At 34.8% G+C, this 17,901-nt stretch overlaps 2 protein-coding genes across 3 annotated transcripts in view; both read right to left on the bottom strand.

Annotated features, from left to right (window-relative positions):
* The window catches only part of LOC136029163 (uncharacterized), a 902,097-nt gene that overhangs the window by 265,263 nt on the left and 618,933 nt on the right, over nt 1–17,901 (bottom strand). The window lies entirely within an intron of this gene.
* Nucleotides 1–17,901, bottom strand: part of LOC136039844 (uncharacterized) — a 76,824-nt gene that overhangs the window by 22,322 nt on the left and 36,601 nt on the right. The window contains exons 4-5 of the mRNA XM_065723808.1: nt 16,319–16,488; nt 7,378–7,498 (exon numbers count right to left, since the gene is read on the bottom strand). Coding sequence (XP_065579880.1) covers nt 7,378–7,498; nt 16,319–16,488 — 291 coding nt within the window. The remainder of the gene's footprint in view (nt 1–7,377; nt 7,499–16,318; nt 16,489–17,901) is intronic.

A 17,901-nucleotide genomic window follows, 5' to 3' on the forward strand; every position in this document is an offset into this window, starting at 1 on the left:
AACTGAGAAGATTCACATGGTTAGACAGATGGTTGAGAAGACAGTGGAATTCAACGAAAAAGACTACTTAGCTTTCATTGACTTTTGCTCAGCCTTTGACACTATTGACAGACCGTCCCTTTGGCTAATCCTGAAAGTTGCGGGCCTACCCGCAAAGATAGTCAGCCTGTTCAAAGAGCTTTACAGCAACACAGAAACCACCGTCCTGGTTAACGGGAAGCTTTCTTCTTCCTTACCAATACGAAATTAAGTACGGCAAGGATGCACTGCTGCGCCTGAGCTGCTTAACTGTGTCATCGACCACATCCTGAACAAAGCTTACTGTGCCCACCCTTTCGGCATCAGTTTTGCCGAGAGGACTCTGTCCGATGTTGCCTCCACGGACGATGTAACTGTCTTTAGTGACAATCTCGACCAACTTAAGTCTGCAATCGAGAGGCTCTCCTCCTAAGTCTCTAGAGTTGGGCTGCGAATCAACTGGAAGAGAACGAAGATCATGCCCATAGAAAAGACTGCATCCGCACCACTCTCAATTGTTGTTATTAACGGCCAAGCTGTCGATGTAGTAAGCTAGTTCACATATCGCGGGTCAATTATATCCTCAAGTGGCACACTTGACGCGGAAATCTCAGCTAGATCAGCCAAGGCAAGCTCTCTTTTCGGACGACTCCCGGGAGCAGTCTTCCACAAACCGCATATTAGCCGCCATAGTAAAGCCTGAAATTACAACGCCGCAGTCTGAAGCATCATGCTGTACTCGTCTTAGACATGGTTGATAACCTGGACACAGCTAAGAAGGGTCAATGATGTTCAGGCTAGACACCTATGTCGAGTCAAAGGCTTCAAATGGTATGACAAGATCCACAATACCCAGATCCTGAAGACCTTCAAGCTGGCAAGCCTATCTACCTAAGCAGAAGCTTGCTCTCCATGGTGGCATGGCCACCTACTCCATCTCTGGCTAAGTACCCCCACAAGGATCATCTCGGACTTCAATCCCTTAGAAAATTGATGGAAACGCCCTCAAGGAAGGCCAAGCACTAGATGGGCTGATGTAATAAACCAACGCCTGCTCTATCGCAAAATCAACCCAAATTAGGCCCCATCCTTAGCCCTGGACGGGGCTACCTGAAGAAGACTGATGGCGGTGCCTTCTCGTTCCCTCTAGGTTGTTGACCCTGCTGAGCAAGAGCGTTAAGTCAAAGTTAAGTCAAGTCTCAATGATTCCACAAAACCATAACATTAGCCACAAATGGGCCCAAAAGTTGGTGTTTCAGAGAAAATGTTTTCAAAGCAGAGATTTCAATAAATTGAACATAAAAGGGCCAAAAACGGCGAAAGGCTCGTATCCATTGGTAGGCCCATAATTTGGCTGAAAAATTGGTTATTGTATTGAAAAAATAAGGAAGAACTATTGCAAAGATGGACGAGACGCACAATAATTTCGAGATCTAGTGCTTTTCGTTCGTTTGGCACATTATTATTTTTTATTAGTTCAACGTCCCTCTCAACATGCTCTGAAATTTTGAACTTAACAGTCGAAACTGAAATTCCTTATTTGCCCTTTGCTGATATAGCCGGACCGCACGTGGCATGTTTTCGATCTAATTCAACGTCATCCTCGACATTCCTGAAGATCTCTCCTTAATATCTTTAGTCTTGGTAATAGTTTAGCATCAAAATTAGTTGTACTTAGCATACAGATTTACCTTTTGAGTAGCTCAACTGCCCCCTAAACATGTACTAAAAGTATCAACTTAATGATCTGCGCTTTTCCTAGTATTAGGCTGTTGTGTCCTTTTGACAACCTGCATCGTCATAGTGTTTTTTTATTTAGTTTAACACCCCTTTAATATTACCTGAAAGTTTTACCTTATTACCCTTTGATTCAGTAGCGGTAGTAGTAGCAGTAGTTTTTGAAGAAGTTGTATGCGTATATTACCTTTTGGTTAGTTCAATATCCACCTCAAAATCCCCAAAAGTTTCACTTTAATACGCTATACCTTAGTAACACTAGTGGTTGCAGTAGTAGTTTTTGGAGAAGTATTTGTAGTAGTAATAGCAGAAGTATCGACATAGGACATTTTGGTTTGTTCAACATGCCATAAAACTTTAACTTAAAATTCTAACTGGTTCCTAAAAAATTGTTGATCCGTTCTTTTGGCAACTGACATCTACTTAGTGTGCTTTTAATTATTTTAACATCCTTCTAAACACTTGCTGAGAGTTTTCCCTTAATGCCCTTAGCTTCAATAGTAGTCATAGCAGTTGCAGTAGTTGCAATAGAAGTAGCACGCATATGGTGCCTTTCGGTTAGTTCAATATCCCCCTCAACATACCCTGAATGTTTTCAATCGATATTCTAACCCATAAAATTTGATCTTCGTCCTCTAAGCTGTTCCTGATATATTGCTGATATCTTCTATTCACTACCTTCATGCACATATTTTGTGTTGATTTGTCTGAACATTTTCCAAAACATAGCCTACCTTGGAGGCTATATCTTAGTACGGCTAGCTTCAGTAGTAGTAACTGTACTAGCAGTAGTTGTAGCATTAGTAACGGTATACACTTAGCATCAGTTCTATTCAAAAATGCCCTCAACATACCTTGAAATTTTTGAACTTAATACCCTGATCAGTTTCTTGAACATTGCTGATACGTCCTTTTGACAATCTGTTTACACATAGTGTGTTTTTATTTAGTTCAACAACTCCTCAACATTGCTTGAAATCATGCTATGCACTTTAATACCCTTAGCCTTAGCATTAATACTAGTAGAATTTGCAACAGTAATAGTAATAGCAGTATTAGCAGCAGTAATGGTAGTAACAGTAGAGACAGTTTCAATTGCATGCAAATATTTCTTTATGGTATGTTCAACATCTGTATTCTTCATGCTTCAGCTTAATATTCTAAGCAGCTCATATAACTAATTTTTGAGACCTCACTGGCTATCATGGCAAAACAAAAAATCACAAAGAATAGAAAAACAAGGACAATAACAGCCAGTAAAACAAAGAAGAAATTATTTTATAGTTTCCCAAAACTTCTTCTACGCCCAATTGTGGCTTCTTATAGCTTTCGGGCTGCCAGATTGGAAAAAAGGTTGTCCATACTTTTTGTCCCCATGTGTCAACGCAAACTTCTTATATTAGAAATTCACCTTTTTGAATAATTAAATGACTTTGAAACATTAAAAATTACAATTTTAGTTAGTTTTTAAGCTATTTTCACGTGTACAACTTGTAATATTAAAAAAAAAATGTGAATTTGCTCTTCAAAGGAAACTAGAAGACAAAATTGACCGAGGTAAACAGTACTGAGGTAAACATTTCATCGACTGCTGAGGGAAATGTTGGGATAAATCAAAACATACTAAGTGCGTGTAAGTTATTGAAAAAGCCGTATCTGCAAAAAATATACATGGCTTAAAATACTACGTTAAAACTATCAGGCCACGTTGAGGGGATGTCAAATTAACCGAAATGGCACTATGTTAATACTCTCAATGCCACGACTACTAATACTATCAGACCGATCACTATTACTATTCCCAATTTTACTACTACTATTATAGCTAATATCAAGGGTATAATCGTAAAATTATCAACACACTATGCGCAAGATGGTTGTCAGAAGGGTTTTACCGTAATATAAAAAGAACAGATTAGAATATTTTGTTCGAGCTTTCAAGGTATATTGAAAGGAATGTGGAGTTAAATCCAAATACAATATGTAAATGCTGGTTTTCAAAAAGGCATATCAGCAATATCCCCCAACGCCTTAAGATATTAAGCTAAAATTTTCATGGATATTAATATTAGAGTTTCTTTTGCAACTACTTCTACTGCTATTACTGTTATTATTGAACTAAATCAAAATAGTTGAAGTACATCCAGGTTGTCAAATTAGCATAGGAGGGACATCTTAGGACTGAAATAGGGTATAAATTAGACACTTTATGGGAAAGTTTATGCTGCTATAAAACTATATTAATAGGAACTATTTGTATGCTGCTTGTTAGCAGGGTGTTTCAAATATATTTGAAGGACGGCTGAGAGTATTAAGTTTAAACTTTCATAGCTACTACTACTACTCCTGCTACTACTACTAAAGAACTAAATCAAAAGGGATTAAGTGCATGCAGGTAGTCCAAATAGCGTGGACACTATGTCTTAGGAACAGAAGAAGGTATTAAGTTTTTTTTTTCATGGAAGGTTGAAAGGGTACAATACTAAATCAAAAGGTCCTATTTGACTGTCAAAAAGGCATATTTTCAAAATGCCAGTAACAGCTAGGAGTAATAAAGTTAAAATTTCTAAGTATGTTACTAAAAATGTTGAACTAAGTCAACAGACAACATGTCATTCAAAGTTTGCTTTATGGGCGTATTTACAATATCGTTGTAACGTATAAAGATACCAAGTTGAAGCTTTCAGGGCTACATCTGGATTAGCTAAGGACATTAAGGTAAAATCTTCAGAGGATGCTGGGGTGTATGTTGAACAAAATCAAAACACACTAAATGCATTTAAGTTGTCAAAATAACACATCATCAATATCTAAGAAACGGCTGAGAGTATTAAAGTTAAACTTTCAGGCCTGCTACAGCCATGACTACTACAACCACTAATTCTTCAACGGCTATTATATATGCCACTATTGCTACTATTGCTACTACTACTATTACTACTACCACTACTATTGCGATGATTTAAAACTTTGAATCCCTACATTTGTGTTTACTTAGGGCTGCAAAAACTTGCAACTGCGACTAACTAAGACAGCGACTCCACCAGCTTGTGATCACGACTGTAATAGCTTGCAACTGTGATTACGATGACTGCGAATACTTCACGCAGTGACTGTAACTGTTTGCAACCACCACTACTTGCAACTGCTACCATCACTGCTTGGAATAGCGACTACGGCAATATCCAACTGCCAATTACAATTGTTTCTTCTCCTCCTACTAATACTAATGCTACTACTACTATTACCGCGACTACTACTGCATTTACTACTTGCTACTACTACTTTTATTATTACAACTGTAAGTACTACGACTGCAACTACAACAGCTACTACTAATACTACTAATGAATGTAATAAAAAGAGTTTAAGCAAATCTAGGTTTTGAAAATGACACAGATGCAATATCTAAATATCTCAAGAATTGAATAGGGTATTAAGTTGAAACTTCCAAGGAAAGTTGAGGGGGATGTAAAATAAATTAGAGTAAACTATGAGTATCCAGTTTTTCAAACCGGTGTCAGTGAGACATCTCAGGACAAACCAGGGTATTACGTTGAAGCTTCAGGGTATGTTTTTGGGGGTATCAAACTGAATTAAAAAGAGCTATGTGCATCCAGTTTATCCAAGAGACATCTGCAACACCCCAGGAGTGGCTAAAGGTGTTAAGTTAAAATTGACAGGACATGTTGAGTAGGAAATTGAAATAGATCAAAATACTCTATTTGCACCCCAGGTCATCAAAAAAGTTTATCTGTGATATCTCTGGAAAAGTTAACGGGAATAAAGTTTAAACTTTCAGGTCATATGGAGGGGGAAAATTGATTAATATCTGTCAATACTCATGGATGTAGCATGATAGGGGTTACCATTCCGTCAGCCCTATTGAATGCCAAAGAGCATGCAGACTTTTAACCCAACCGTTTGAATAATTTTCCCCGTACTCATCAATCTAAAGCATTATAATACAACCATTATTGCATATTGATGCAAAATATTGTCAAATACATAAATAATAACCAAAAGTCGGGATTCTTATATAGAAAAACCAAAAACAAAAAATACTTAAAACAATCTTTTCTTGGCCAGTTAAAAAGACTAAATCAATTAAAAATGAATATAGATTAGTTTGAAAAACTTTTGACAAAAGCAATTTTTCAAACAAAAATGAAAAGTTACATTAAACCGAAGATGACCAAAAATGCCGTTAAATGAATTTTCAAGTGTAAAACTACTATAAATCACCAACAAAAAGAAAGTAAAATCAAATAGGAACAGTTGAATAAATGACCACGTCAAACTCAAAACAAGCAGAGACTGCCACAAAGAGGCGTAAGGCTAATGTACTGGTGTCTTTTAAACATCAAAATATAGTTTGCACTTTAGTGAAAGCAGATTCAATTTGAACGTTTTATCTTTTTTAACCTTAATAAATACAAACTTTTTACAACTTTTAGGAACGAATGAATGTGATGGTTCTTTCTGTCTATCTTTTTTTGATGCTACGAGAAATGAAACTGGAAATAAATATTGTTTTCAATAAAGTGAAAATTTTGTTTTGGTTTCTGAAAGGCACAAAGACTCTAGTCCTACATCTAATTATAGTAGTTTCTGCCACAGAAACAACCTTGAGTAATTAATTAACTTTGTTTCTACACATCTTTGGTTCAAGGTAGCTCTTTACTTTTCTTTGAAAAGCTTCTTTTGTGGAAGAGTTTTTATCGATAATCTAAATAAAAACCTACAATCATTAATAGCAAATTCAATCTATTCTCAAAAAAGAGAAAAAAGAATATATTTCATTACAGTGTATCAGTAGGTGTTTACTGATTTCAATCTTGACCAATATTATTTGTTTTACATTCTCAATTACGGCCAATATTCTTTACTATTGTATTTTTATATTATTTTGATGTGATGCCCGTTCCAAGAAACATGGAATTACAGTATATATTCTATACAGTGTACATGGTGTTTGATGTATTTGGTGCTTTAATGTATCCGTGTATATCGCATTACAGTGTATCAGTGGGTGTTTACTGATTTCACTCTTAACCAATATTATTTGTTTTACACTCTCAATTATGGCCAACTTTCTTTACTATAGTATTTTTTAAATGATTTTGATGTGAGGCCCGTTCCAGGTTGTCATTCTATTCAAGGCATTTCCCTAATTTATTTTGCTGTTAATTTTTTTTTTCTGAATTTTTTTTGTCTTCTTCTCGTCTTTTCCTCTTTCTGTTTTTTCTTTTTTCCTTCATCAGTCGAGTTTCTTCTATATTGACTAGCTTGATTTGAACATGGTTTTAATGAGCTGAGGATGATAACCTCGCTTGCCCTTCCAAGCTTATTGCTTTTCTTGGCAGGCGAACAGCAAATAGTGTTTATTTTCTTTTTCTAATAAATGTATATCTCATATATTTCATATAGAGAACTCAAAGATAAATTACTAATTCTTCATAAATCCAAAGAAGTTTTGAGAAAAATAAGAAGGAAATGATAAGGTTACGGACTCCATGGAAAATAGATTATCTGCCTTTAGGTTTCAAAGGGTTTCCAAAAATACATAGCTTTATATTTGTGCTATCACTCCTGACTCAACTAAAGATGTTCCTTGCCTACCTAAGGATTTACCGCGTGGTAGCGAAATGCATTCAACGGGTTCAGTTCTTCCTTCTCCATTTTTCCCCAGGCCTGAACCCATGACATAGCCCAGTTTGGCCATCATTTTTGATCCGAATCCCTGAAAGATAATCACATAAAATACAAAATACATATCATGAAAAAAGAAATCATCAATGCAACAGCACAAACACAAAAAAAGAGAGAGAGAGAGAGACAGAAGGAGAAAAGGAAGACTTTTTCCTAAATTAGTGATTAATATAGACCAGCACTTGAATGAGGCCTTAACCCTACTCATCCATACAATCCCATAGGTCAAACAGCATAGCCATACACAATCAACCATAAAGAATAATCCATGGACAGGCAGTCATGTCGTCAATAAGTATAGGTCGTCATTTACCAAACAATAGAAAAAATAATATAGACAAATAATTCAGAGGCTACACCCAACACAAGGGCTCATCAGGAGAATACACTGGCCTATATAGGGTTTTGCCACTTTAAATTCTCTACCCAGCACAGAGTTGTGGCTACCACAGAATATCCATGGCATCCCTGTGTCAGGTATCATCCCCAAAATACATGTCTATGAAAGAAAGAAAAAAACAACAGCAAATGTAAAACAACCAGGTAAAACCAAAACAAGCTTATCCTGTTAATATATCCCTCTTTTTAGCATTAGTAGGTAAACTAAATATTATAACTTTTACCAAATCACAAATATTAACACATTGCAAAAAACCTGAATGAACTAGACAATTATAGAATTCATCTTTACCATGTGGCTAATTTTTAAAAAAATCCGCTCAATTAGAAACACAATTCAAAATAAATGGCACTGCGACAACATTTCCCGAACCTCCGAAATTAGTTGAAAATTTCTTTAAGTATTTCTAGATAATTCTTTTGATATTTATTTAAAAGTTCGTTATAATGAAAACTAAATTTTTTAAATTGCCAAGTTAATTTATTTGCAGAAAAACCTCTTGATATCAATTTTTGGCTTAAGATTTTACATCTATTTTTAAAATCAATATAATTACTACAAATCCTTGCATAACGAAGTAACTGTGAGAAAAACGCTGAATATGTGATATTTGAGTGTATTTTATTTTCAGGGAATGGGAAACTAATCACTTCAAAATCAACATCTTCTGTTTTATTATACATTTTAAAACTTAATTTATTATTATCACAAATATTAATATTTAAATCTAAGAAATGATCTTCATGACCAGGGCCATGACTAGACTCAAGAATAAGCTCTGGTGGATATATATTTTTAGAAATATCAATGAAATCCTTACAATTTAGGACCAAAATATCATCTAAATATCTTTTATTTTTTGACAAAGCATGTTTTAAATTAATTGGATTATTCTTATCCATCATATATTTATATTCTAGTTGACTTAAAAACAAGTCAGCTATAAATGGGCTGGCATGCCCCCCCATGGGAATTCCTACAATTTGCTTGTACAAATCATCCCCAAAACTTATATAAGTATTGTATAAAACAAATTCTAATAACTCAAAAATCATATCCAAGCTGTAACATCTCAAGTTAACTGTAGTATTAAAGCAATTTGTCCATATAGCTTTTTTATTATAAGTGTCTATTTTTAAGAACCTTTTACTAGATAAGAGGAAAGATTTCTTGATAACAGTTTTTAGATTATCAAACACTACATTAAGTGATAAATTAGTATACATAGTCGCAAAATCGGAAGACTCAATTCTTTTAGCTGAAACCATTGTTAAAGAATCTACCACCTGCTGTGAATTATTAACACTCCAATATGGATTAAAAGTCGAAAATTTTTTAATACCAGAACAATAAGTTTTAAGTTTATTTACAATTTCCTTTAAAATTAAAGAGAGGTCAGTAGGAGCAATGCGGGTTGGACATTTAGCTGCTCCAGCAATAAACCGTGGTTTAGGGGGATTCTTATGAAATTTTACAGTCCAATATAGGAAAGGGAACTTTTTATTATTGTCATTTATTTTAATATTAAAATTTGTAAAAAGTATTTCTTCAGTCTTTTCAATTAAATTCTCATCCTCTATATTTACCTTTTCACAAACATTAGTTGTGCATAACTCCCTTTTTAAGATATCACAATACAGCTTCTGACAAATTATGGCAAAATTATTATTAGCCTTATCCACTGGCACAATTACAAATTCATTCTTTAGATTAGCAATTGCTTGTTTAATCTTCGCATTATAAAATAATGATTTAGTGTTACTATTTTTTAAGTTAGAAAATATTTTATTTCTTATTCTACTAATAATTAAATTCTTCAAACTTTGAAAACTCTCTTTGTTTTTATTCTCTTTCTTACACCACTTATCAATAAATAAATCAAAATCATCAGCCATCAAGAACACTCGATGGTTTCAGATGATAAGAAAGACGGAAATTAGCCCCTTTATTCATTATAATTTGAAGATCATCTTGCTTTATTATTGACAAGTCCCCTGTTATAACATGTTTGTAAGTAGGATTTACAAAAGTCTTTATATATATATATATATATATATATATATATATATATATATATATATATATATATATATATATATATATATATATATATATATATATATATATATATGAAAACATTTCTGACGTGTTCGGTTTTCAGTAAAGCGCAAATTTTTTCTTGTCTTCAGAAGGCATGCGGGTTATCAGCCCTACTCATAGTACTTTTTGCTCGTTTTGAGTTCGAATGGACTATTTGTTGTAATCTCAGTTTTTCTAGTATTATTTATTTATTGATAATTATTTGTGGTAGTTTTATGCTTGGAAGATTATTTGGCTTACTTTTTCCTCATTCTTGGCTTAATGGAGCTCCTTACTTTTCTTTGAAAAATTTTTCTTATGGAAAAAGTTTTTTTTTAATTAATTTCTGTTCGTTTTTTGTTGATAAAGTATTTTCCAAGGAAAAAAATTGTACATTTTATCAGTTTTTTTCTATAAAAATCCAAAGCATGGGTTGCCATTGGTATGCTGGAGAATTTTTTTCAACAATTTTTAATCCTGACACATCCAATATAATTCTTAATTTATTTTACAGCTTCTGAGGATGAACTGAAAAAAAAAATATTAATATACTTCCCAAAAGATTCTATGTATTCTCTTTGACAACCCAGATTCGCTTACACTCTTTTTATTTATTTAAATTGTAAGAGTAAAAATAGTAAAAGTAGTATCCTCAAAAGTTTCCTCTTCAAACCCTTAGTCATTCTTGATATATTGCTGAGGTGTCTTATTGGCTACCATACACACAATACATTTGGATTAATTTTAAAGCAACACTTAGTTTTAAAGCATAATGTGCCAATTTAATAATTGGGAGGGGGGTGACATGCTTAATGCCCCTAAAGCCAATGCTGAACTGATCTACTATGCAAAACAAAATGGCTGTCTCAAACTTTTGACTGGATGCGTTTAGAGAATTAATGGGCTTAAGAGAAGGACTGCTTGCCATCTAATCTCTAGTTACTTTTTAAAAGGGCACCAAACAATTGCGCGTAATTTTACTGCAAGGGGGAGGGCATCCTCCTTAAAATATCTAGTAAAAACATTTCAAACAAGCAACAAAGTGAAAATATACTAAATTGTTTTATTTTCAGTAAAGTGTAAATTATATTCTGGTCTTGAGAAGGTATGGGGATTGTCAAAGACATAATTTCCAGAACTTCATCTGCGCTGAACAAAATGGCTACCTTAAAATTATGTTTTTATGTGTTCTGAGAAGAGTTCGGCGTGGAGGGGGGGGGGGCTTTCTGCCCTACAATCAATTTTGACTAATAAAGAGGGAACTAGTCCTTTCAATTTCCAATCAAATGTGTATTTTTTAGAGTTTTTGCGACAGCAAATACTCATCTAAACATTTCTATCAAATGCATTTCGGGAGAATATACTATGTAGATGCGGGAAGGGGGGGGGCATCCACCCTCCAGTCACTCCGAATCTTAAAAAGGTCAATAGAACTTCTCAGCACTAATACAATGAGCCCCATCCGAAGTATATATGGTCACCCTTTCTATATATCCCTTATATGCCCTCCATTGCATAACTTACAACCCTTGCCTTGGGGGCTGTGGGGGAGGGGAGAGTCAATCTCAAAGAAATAATTTCTCGACCTTAGAATTGCATCGACAAAAGAACAATCTAAAAATTTTTATTGGATGTGTTTGGGAAAATGAAGGGAGAGGTTTTGGCACGGGAGGGGGACTAGTTGCCCTTCAATTACGTTCGATTACAAAAAAGTTTACTTTCAATTTCTAACCAAATGAGCTGTTTTTGAAGTTTCAATAACAATAAATGGCCATCTCATAATGTTTAGCAGATGCATTTCGGAATAGCCCGAGGCATGGGGCGTATCCACCCTTCGTTCACTCTAAATCTTAAAAAAGGTGATAAAACTTCTAATTACCAATCCAATAAGCCCCCTTCGAAGCGTATACGGTCACCTTTTCAATATATACCTTTTCTATTCCCTTTCTGTATATTCTTTATATAATTTCCAGACCTTTCAACTACGTTGAACCAATCGATCTTACCCAAAACATATGCCCCGGGGGCATGACGTACAACCCTTGCACTGAGGCGTGTGGCGGGTGCAATCCTCTAAGACATAATTTCTGGACCTGTCAAATATGTTGAAAAAATGGCTACCACAACATTTTGATTGGATGTTTTTGGGAAAATGGTGATAGTGGGAGAGGGGTTAGCTGCCCTCAAATCACTTTCGACCATTAAAAAGGGCACTTGCACTTTCAATTTCTAACTGATGAGTTTTATGTAGTTCCTACGACCATAACTAGCAATCTTAAAATTCCTAATCAGATATATTTCAGGAAAATACGAGGTGTGAGGGGTAGGGGTATCCACATTATGATCACTCTGAATCTTAAAAAAGGCACTAGAAATTCTTTTTACCAATCGATTCAGCCCCCATCAAAGTTTATACGATCACCTTTTCTGTAGGTACCTTACATGCCCCCAGGGTATAATTTATTACCCTTGCCCTGAGGGCTGTGAGGGGCTGCCATCCTCAAAGATATAATATCCAGGACTTTTAATTTCTTTGAACAAAATGGCTATCTCAAAATTTTCATTTGATGTATTTGGGGAAATTGTGGTTGAGGGAGGGGTTTAGTTACCCTTCAATAACTTTTAACTATTAGAAAGGGCACTAGCCATTTCGATTTTCAATCAAATGAGCTCTTTTCAAAGTTTCTAAGAAAACAAATGGCCATCTAAAAATTTCTATCCGATACATTTTGGAAAAATAAGTGGTGTGTGGGGGGTATCCACCCTTACACCACTCCGAATCTGAAAAATGACACTAGAACTTCTGATTAACAGTAAAATGAGCCCCTTCTGAAGTTTTTTACAATCACCCTTTCTATGTACCTTATATGTGCCCAAAGAATAACTTAAAGCCCTTGCCCTGAGGACTGTGGGGGTTGCCATCGTCAAAGACGTAATTTCCAGACATTTCCATTACGTTGAAAAAAAAGGCTATTTAAAAATTTTGATTTGACATGTTTGGGGAAATTCCAGGCGTGAGAGGGGGGTTAGCTGCACTCTAATCACTTTCGATTATTAAAAAGGGTACTGACCCTACCAAATTTCAATGAAATGAGCCCTTTGTGAAAATTTTGCAAATGATAGTTTCAAAATTCTTATCTGATGAATTTCAGGAAAAAACGAGGTGTGGGGAGTAAGGTATCCACCCTCCGATCCCTCTGAATCTTGAAAAGGACACTAGAAATTATCATTATAAATCCAATGAGCCTCTTACAAAGCTGATACGATCACCGTTTTTAAACATACCTTATATGCTCCTAGGGCATAACTTATAACCCTTGCCCTGAGGGCTATCATCCCCAAAGACATATTTTCCCGGTCTTTCAATTCCATTGAAAAAAATAGGTATATCAAAATTTTGATTGAATACATTTGAAGAAATGGTGGACATAGGGGGAGGGGTTAGTTGCCTTCCAATCACTTGAATATTAAACGAGCACTAGTCCTTTCAATTTCCAATAGAATAAGCTCTTTTCGAAGTTTCTACGTTAAAAAAAAGGCCACTCAAAATTTTGATCAGATGCATTCCAGGAAAATAGAAGGTAAGCGGGGGATTTCAAACTACCATTGCTCCGAACCTTAAAAAGGGCACTAGAATTTCTGTTTCCCAATCTAACGGGCTTCAAAGTTTATACGATCTCTCTTTTTATATATTTCTTATATGGCCTCAGGACATAACTAAAAATCCTTGCCCTGAGGGCTGAACGGGGGGGGGGATTTCATCCTCAAATACATAATTTCCGAACCTTTCATTTACATTGAACAAAATGCCTATTTCTAAATTTTGATTGGATGTGTTTGGGGAAATGGTTGGCGTAGAAGGGCGGTTAGCTGCCTTCCAATCAATTTTCTTTTTCAATTTCTAGTCGAACGAGCTCTTTTCAGAGTTTCTGCGGCGACAAATGGCCATCTAAAAATTTCAATATTAAGCATTTCGAGAAATTACAAGGTGTGTGTGTGTGTGTGTGTGTTTGGAGGGGGGTGTCCATCCTGCGATCACCCTGAAACTTAAAAAAGGCAAATTCTGAGAACTAATGTTCAAAAACATGATTTCCAGACCTTTATTTACGTTGAATAAAATGGCTGTCTCAAAATTTAGATTGGATGTGTTTGGAAAAATGGTGGGTGTGGAAGGGGGTTAGTTGCGCTCCAATTATTTCGACTATTAAAAAAGGGCATTATCCCTTTCATTTTCGAATCGAGTGAGCCTTTTTTCAAGTTTTTAAGACAAAAAATGGCCATCCCAAAATTTCTATCAGACACATTTTATGAAAATACGAGGTATGAGGAGGAGGGGCAACCCTCCCATCACTCTGAATCTTAAAAAGGGTACTAAAAATCTGATTAGCAATCCAATAAGCCCCCTTCAAAGTTTATACGATCATTCTTTCTGTACAAATTGTTTCTATACTTTATATGCCCCCAGGGCGTATATTAAACCCTTGCCCTCGGAGCTTTAGGGGGCTGTCATCGTCAAACGCATAATTTTTGGACTTTTCAACTAAGTTGAACAAAATGGCTATCTCAATATTTTTATTGGATGTGTTTGGGGAAATGGTGGGCGTGTGAGAGGGGTTAGTTGCCTTCCGATCACTTTCGACTATTAAAAAGGGCACTAGTCCATTCAATTTCAAATCGACTGAGCCCTTTTTGAAGTTTCTAAGACAACTCTTTCTATACGAAGTGCCCTGGTCTAAAAAAAAAAAAATAATAACAATTATAAATTGGGCCCACATAAATCTTCACTTAGGAAGGGCTATTTTACTGCCTATATTGTCTGTAAGCTTGACTTAACTATCTAATTTAGTTTCGGTTAAATCTAAGTTTGAATTATTATATGACTGTACTTCTGCTCATTTTACGTTTATGACTTTTCACTTTTCTTTAAACAACTTTTTGGGGAAATTATTTTAAAACTAATTCCTTTAGTTTTTTAATTATTTCAAATCTTATTTTAGTTATTTTAATTGTAAAGTTTTATCTCTTTCTCCCCAAAGAGCTAAAAGTTTTGACTGTAATTAACCTTTAGGAAAAAACTTGAATATGTCGTAAAAAGTTCAATCAGCCGTAGTTATGAGCACCCATCTTTTAATGTTATTTCAACCAAAACATAAAATACAGCCGGGTTTGAAAAAATCCACATTTTTTTAACAGAATGCATAAAATGTATTTCATTATTGTCCCTCAGAAGCATTTTGATAGTTTGAGTCCATCAGGTACAAAAGACAAAGCATAGTCTTCTTCTTCCACAACAAACCCTACCCGTTAAAAATTTGATAACCTGGTAACTTGAACCCTTTAAGGCCTTTACCCTAAGGGTTGTAAGAGGTCATGCCATCCTCGAAGAAATATCTTCCTAACCCTAGTTCATTTTGAGAAAAAGGGCTATGTGAAGATTTTGTGTGCAGGTTTTAGGAAGTAGAGGTAGATAGGTGGCCCAAAAGCACAAACACGAGGAACTCTGCCTTCTCCTGCTATTACTTTTGACCCTCAAAACAACGCTGGTAATTTTATTTCCAATCAAAACACTCCACTCTCAATTTCTATGACCTTCCCTTTTGTAAAAAGAGATGATTAGAGAGGGGGAGAAAGAAATAATAGATGACTAGCAAATGGCTCTCTAGCCGGCCAAAGCAAGAGCTTTCTCTCTAATAACATACAAATCAATGTTGGAAGTGGATTATTTCAAAGAAACAGAGGTTAGGATGGTGTTCGTGAAGTGTTACCTTACTTCCAAGGGTGTATCACATAGGTTAAGGCTTATTCTATAGATATTCAATGACTAGGCCATAAACACACAAAGCGGCCCAATAACGTAAGGTGTAAAGAGGAAAAGGTCAGCAGAAGTGACCTAAGCTGATACATTCACTTTTTATCACTTTCCGAATTGCTTCCTAATTCATATCTTAAGAACTTTATGGTTGCGGGGTTAACCCTTTAAAGGCCCTTTCAATCTCCTTCACCAGCTATCATTAAGAATTCAGAGTTTCATTAAGTCTTTCAGAGTTTTTCAGGGACATTCACTGCTAGCTGGAGTGCCTCAAGGAAGTATTCTCTAACTGGTTCTCTTCCTGATGCTTATTGCTGACATGGAAGACAATCTTATGAATAAACATCACCATTGTGTGGGTGTAGTACCCCAAAATGAGTACCAAAAAAGTGATTTTTCTTCGAGTTGATGTTGTCATATGTTTTGACCTAATAGTATAGATTATTTTCAAAATATTTTCTATTAAACAAAGCATTTAAAAGAGGGTGGCTAAGTTTACATTATTTCTCCTGCTTGAAAACAGAATTAATTATTTATAAAATTCAAAAACTTATAAAACAAACCTTTGTGTGTTTTTCCCATTCACCTATAGTAGAAGTAGCAAAACCAGCAGATAGCAGTTCCACTCGATCAGTATAATTGACTTCTTCTTCTCTTTGTACAATCTGATCTTCCGTAGGATTGATATCTACATCAAATTCTTTGCGGCTAGATGTTTCCCTCACTACGGTTTCTAGAGATGATTTTTATCGCATCAATTAAAAGTTGAGTAAAATAGTACAATTATGTTATATCCTCCTGAACATCAATTTTTGCTGAATATATACTTACCAAGGGAGATGGGTGTAAAAGGTATTATGGAGTAACAACACTGTTAAAAAAAAGAACAAGAACTGGATTGTGTGTTAACCACCAATCTACCCAACAGGTGAGTACATGTATTACATAAACAGCTATTCTTTTCCTTTTTGAGTGATACCAACTAAGAGTAATTGCTTTTTTTTGCGTTTAACTACCCATACAAATAAATCTCTAACCGTTTATTTTCAAAAGTTTTATAACACTGAACTGTCAGTCTACTGTCAAATTATCAAGAGTAGTGACATAGTTTGCTGACATAGTTTTAACTAATAACGCATTGCCTTTTTTTCCTAACACAAAATTTGTTGTAACGGTGTTATGCATCATATTTACCAATGCATAACGGTGTTATGCATCAGTAAATTAAAAAAAAAATAGAGGGGAAACAGTCAGTCTCAGTGTTTGATCTCATATCTCAGTGTCGTATCTCAGTTAAATATAGGAACGGGGCCAAAATCAGAGATGAGAAAAGAGCATAAGAAAGATGGGTAGGACGCTTTTAAATTGCACTAACACTGATAAAATTACTGAAAATGATACAAAAAAGAATGATAAACTTTGTGACAACATGGCGATAAACAAAAAAATTATTTCGTAAAGAAATATTTAAGACAGTACTTAAAAGAATAAAAACATAAATAAATAAAAAGCCCTACCCACTGATAATGCGGCAAATGAGTTTTTTAAGGATGATGATTAAGAAGACACAGAAGCTGTGAAATTAATTAAATAAAAAAACAAGTTTGTTTAACGGAAAGTAAGGAGTGACATTAAAACTTGAAACGAACAGAAATTACTTCGTATATGATAGAGGCTGCTTCCTCATCAACGCCCCACTCTTTACACTAAAGTTTGACTCTTTCTCTTAACTCGACTTTTTAAAACAGTAAAAATATTTGGCGTAAAGAGCGGGGCGTTGATGAGAAAGCAGCTCCTTTCATATACTAAGTAATTTCTGTTCGTTTTATGTTTTAATTTCGCTCCTTACTTTCCGTTAAAGAAACTTGTTATTTTAAATTAATGTCTAAACGTTTTTGAATCAATGCAAGTTTCGATTTTGGCTCTCCACAGATGAACAATCAAAACAAAATTTGCATATTTATTTTTTGGCTAAATGGCTTTCTCATAGCTTTGATAGAATGATTTTGAGAAAAAAAAGAAGCGGGGGAAGAGGCCTATTTGCCCTCCAATTTTTGGTTACTTAAAAAGGTAACTAGAACTTTTAATTGTTTACGACTGTTTTTATTAGTATAAGATATACGTAACTTACGAATTAGCATACTTA

This window comes from Artemia franciscana, chromosome 1, assembly GCF_032884065.1.
Source record: "Artemia franciscana chromosome 1, ASM3288406v1, whole genome shotgun sequence".
Lineage (NCBI taxonomy): Eukaryota > Metazoa > Arthropoda > Branchiopoda > Anostraca > Artemiidae > Artemia > Artemia franciscana.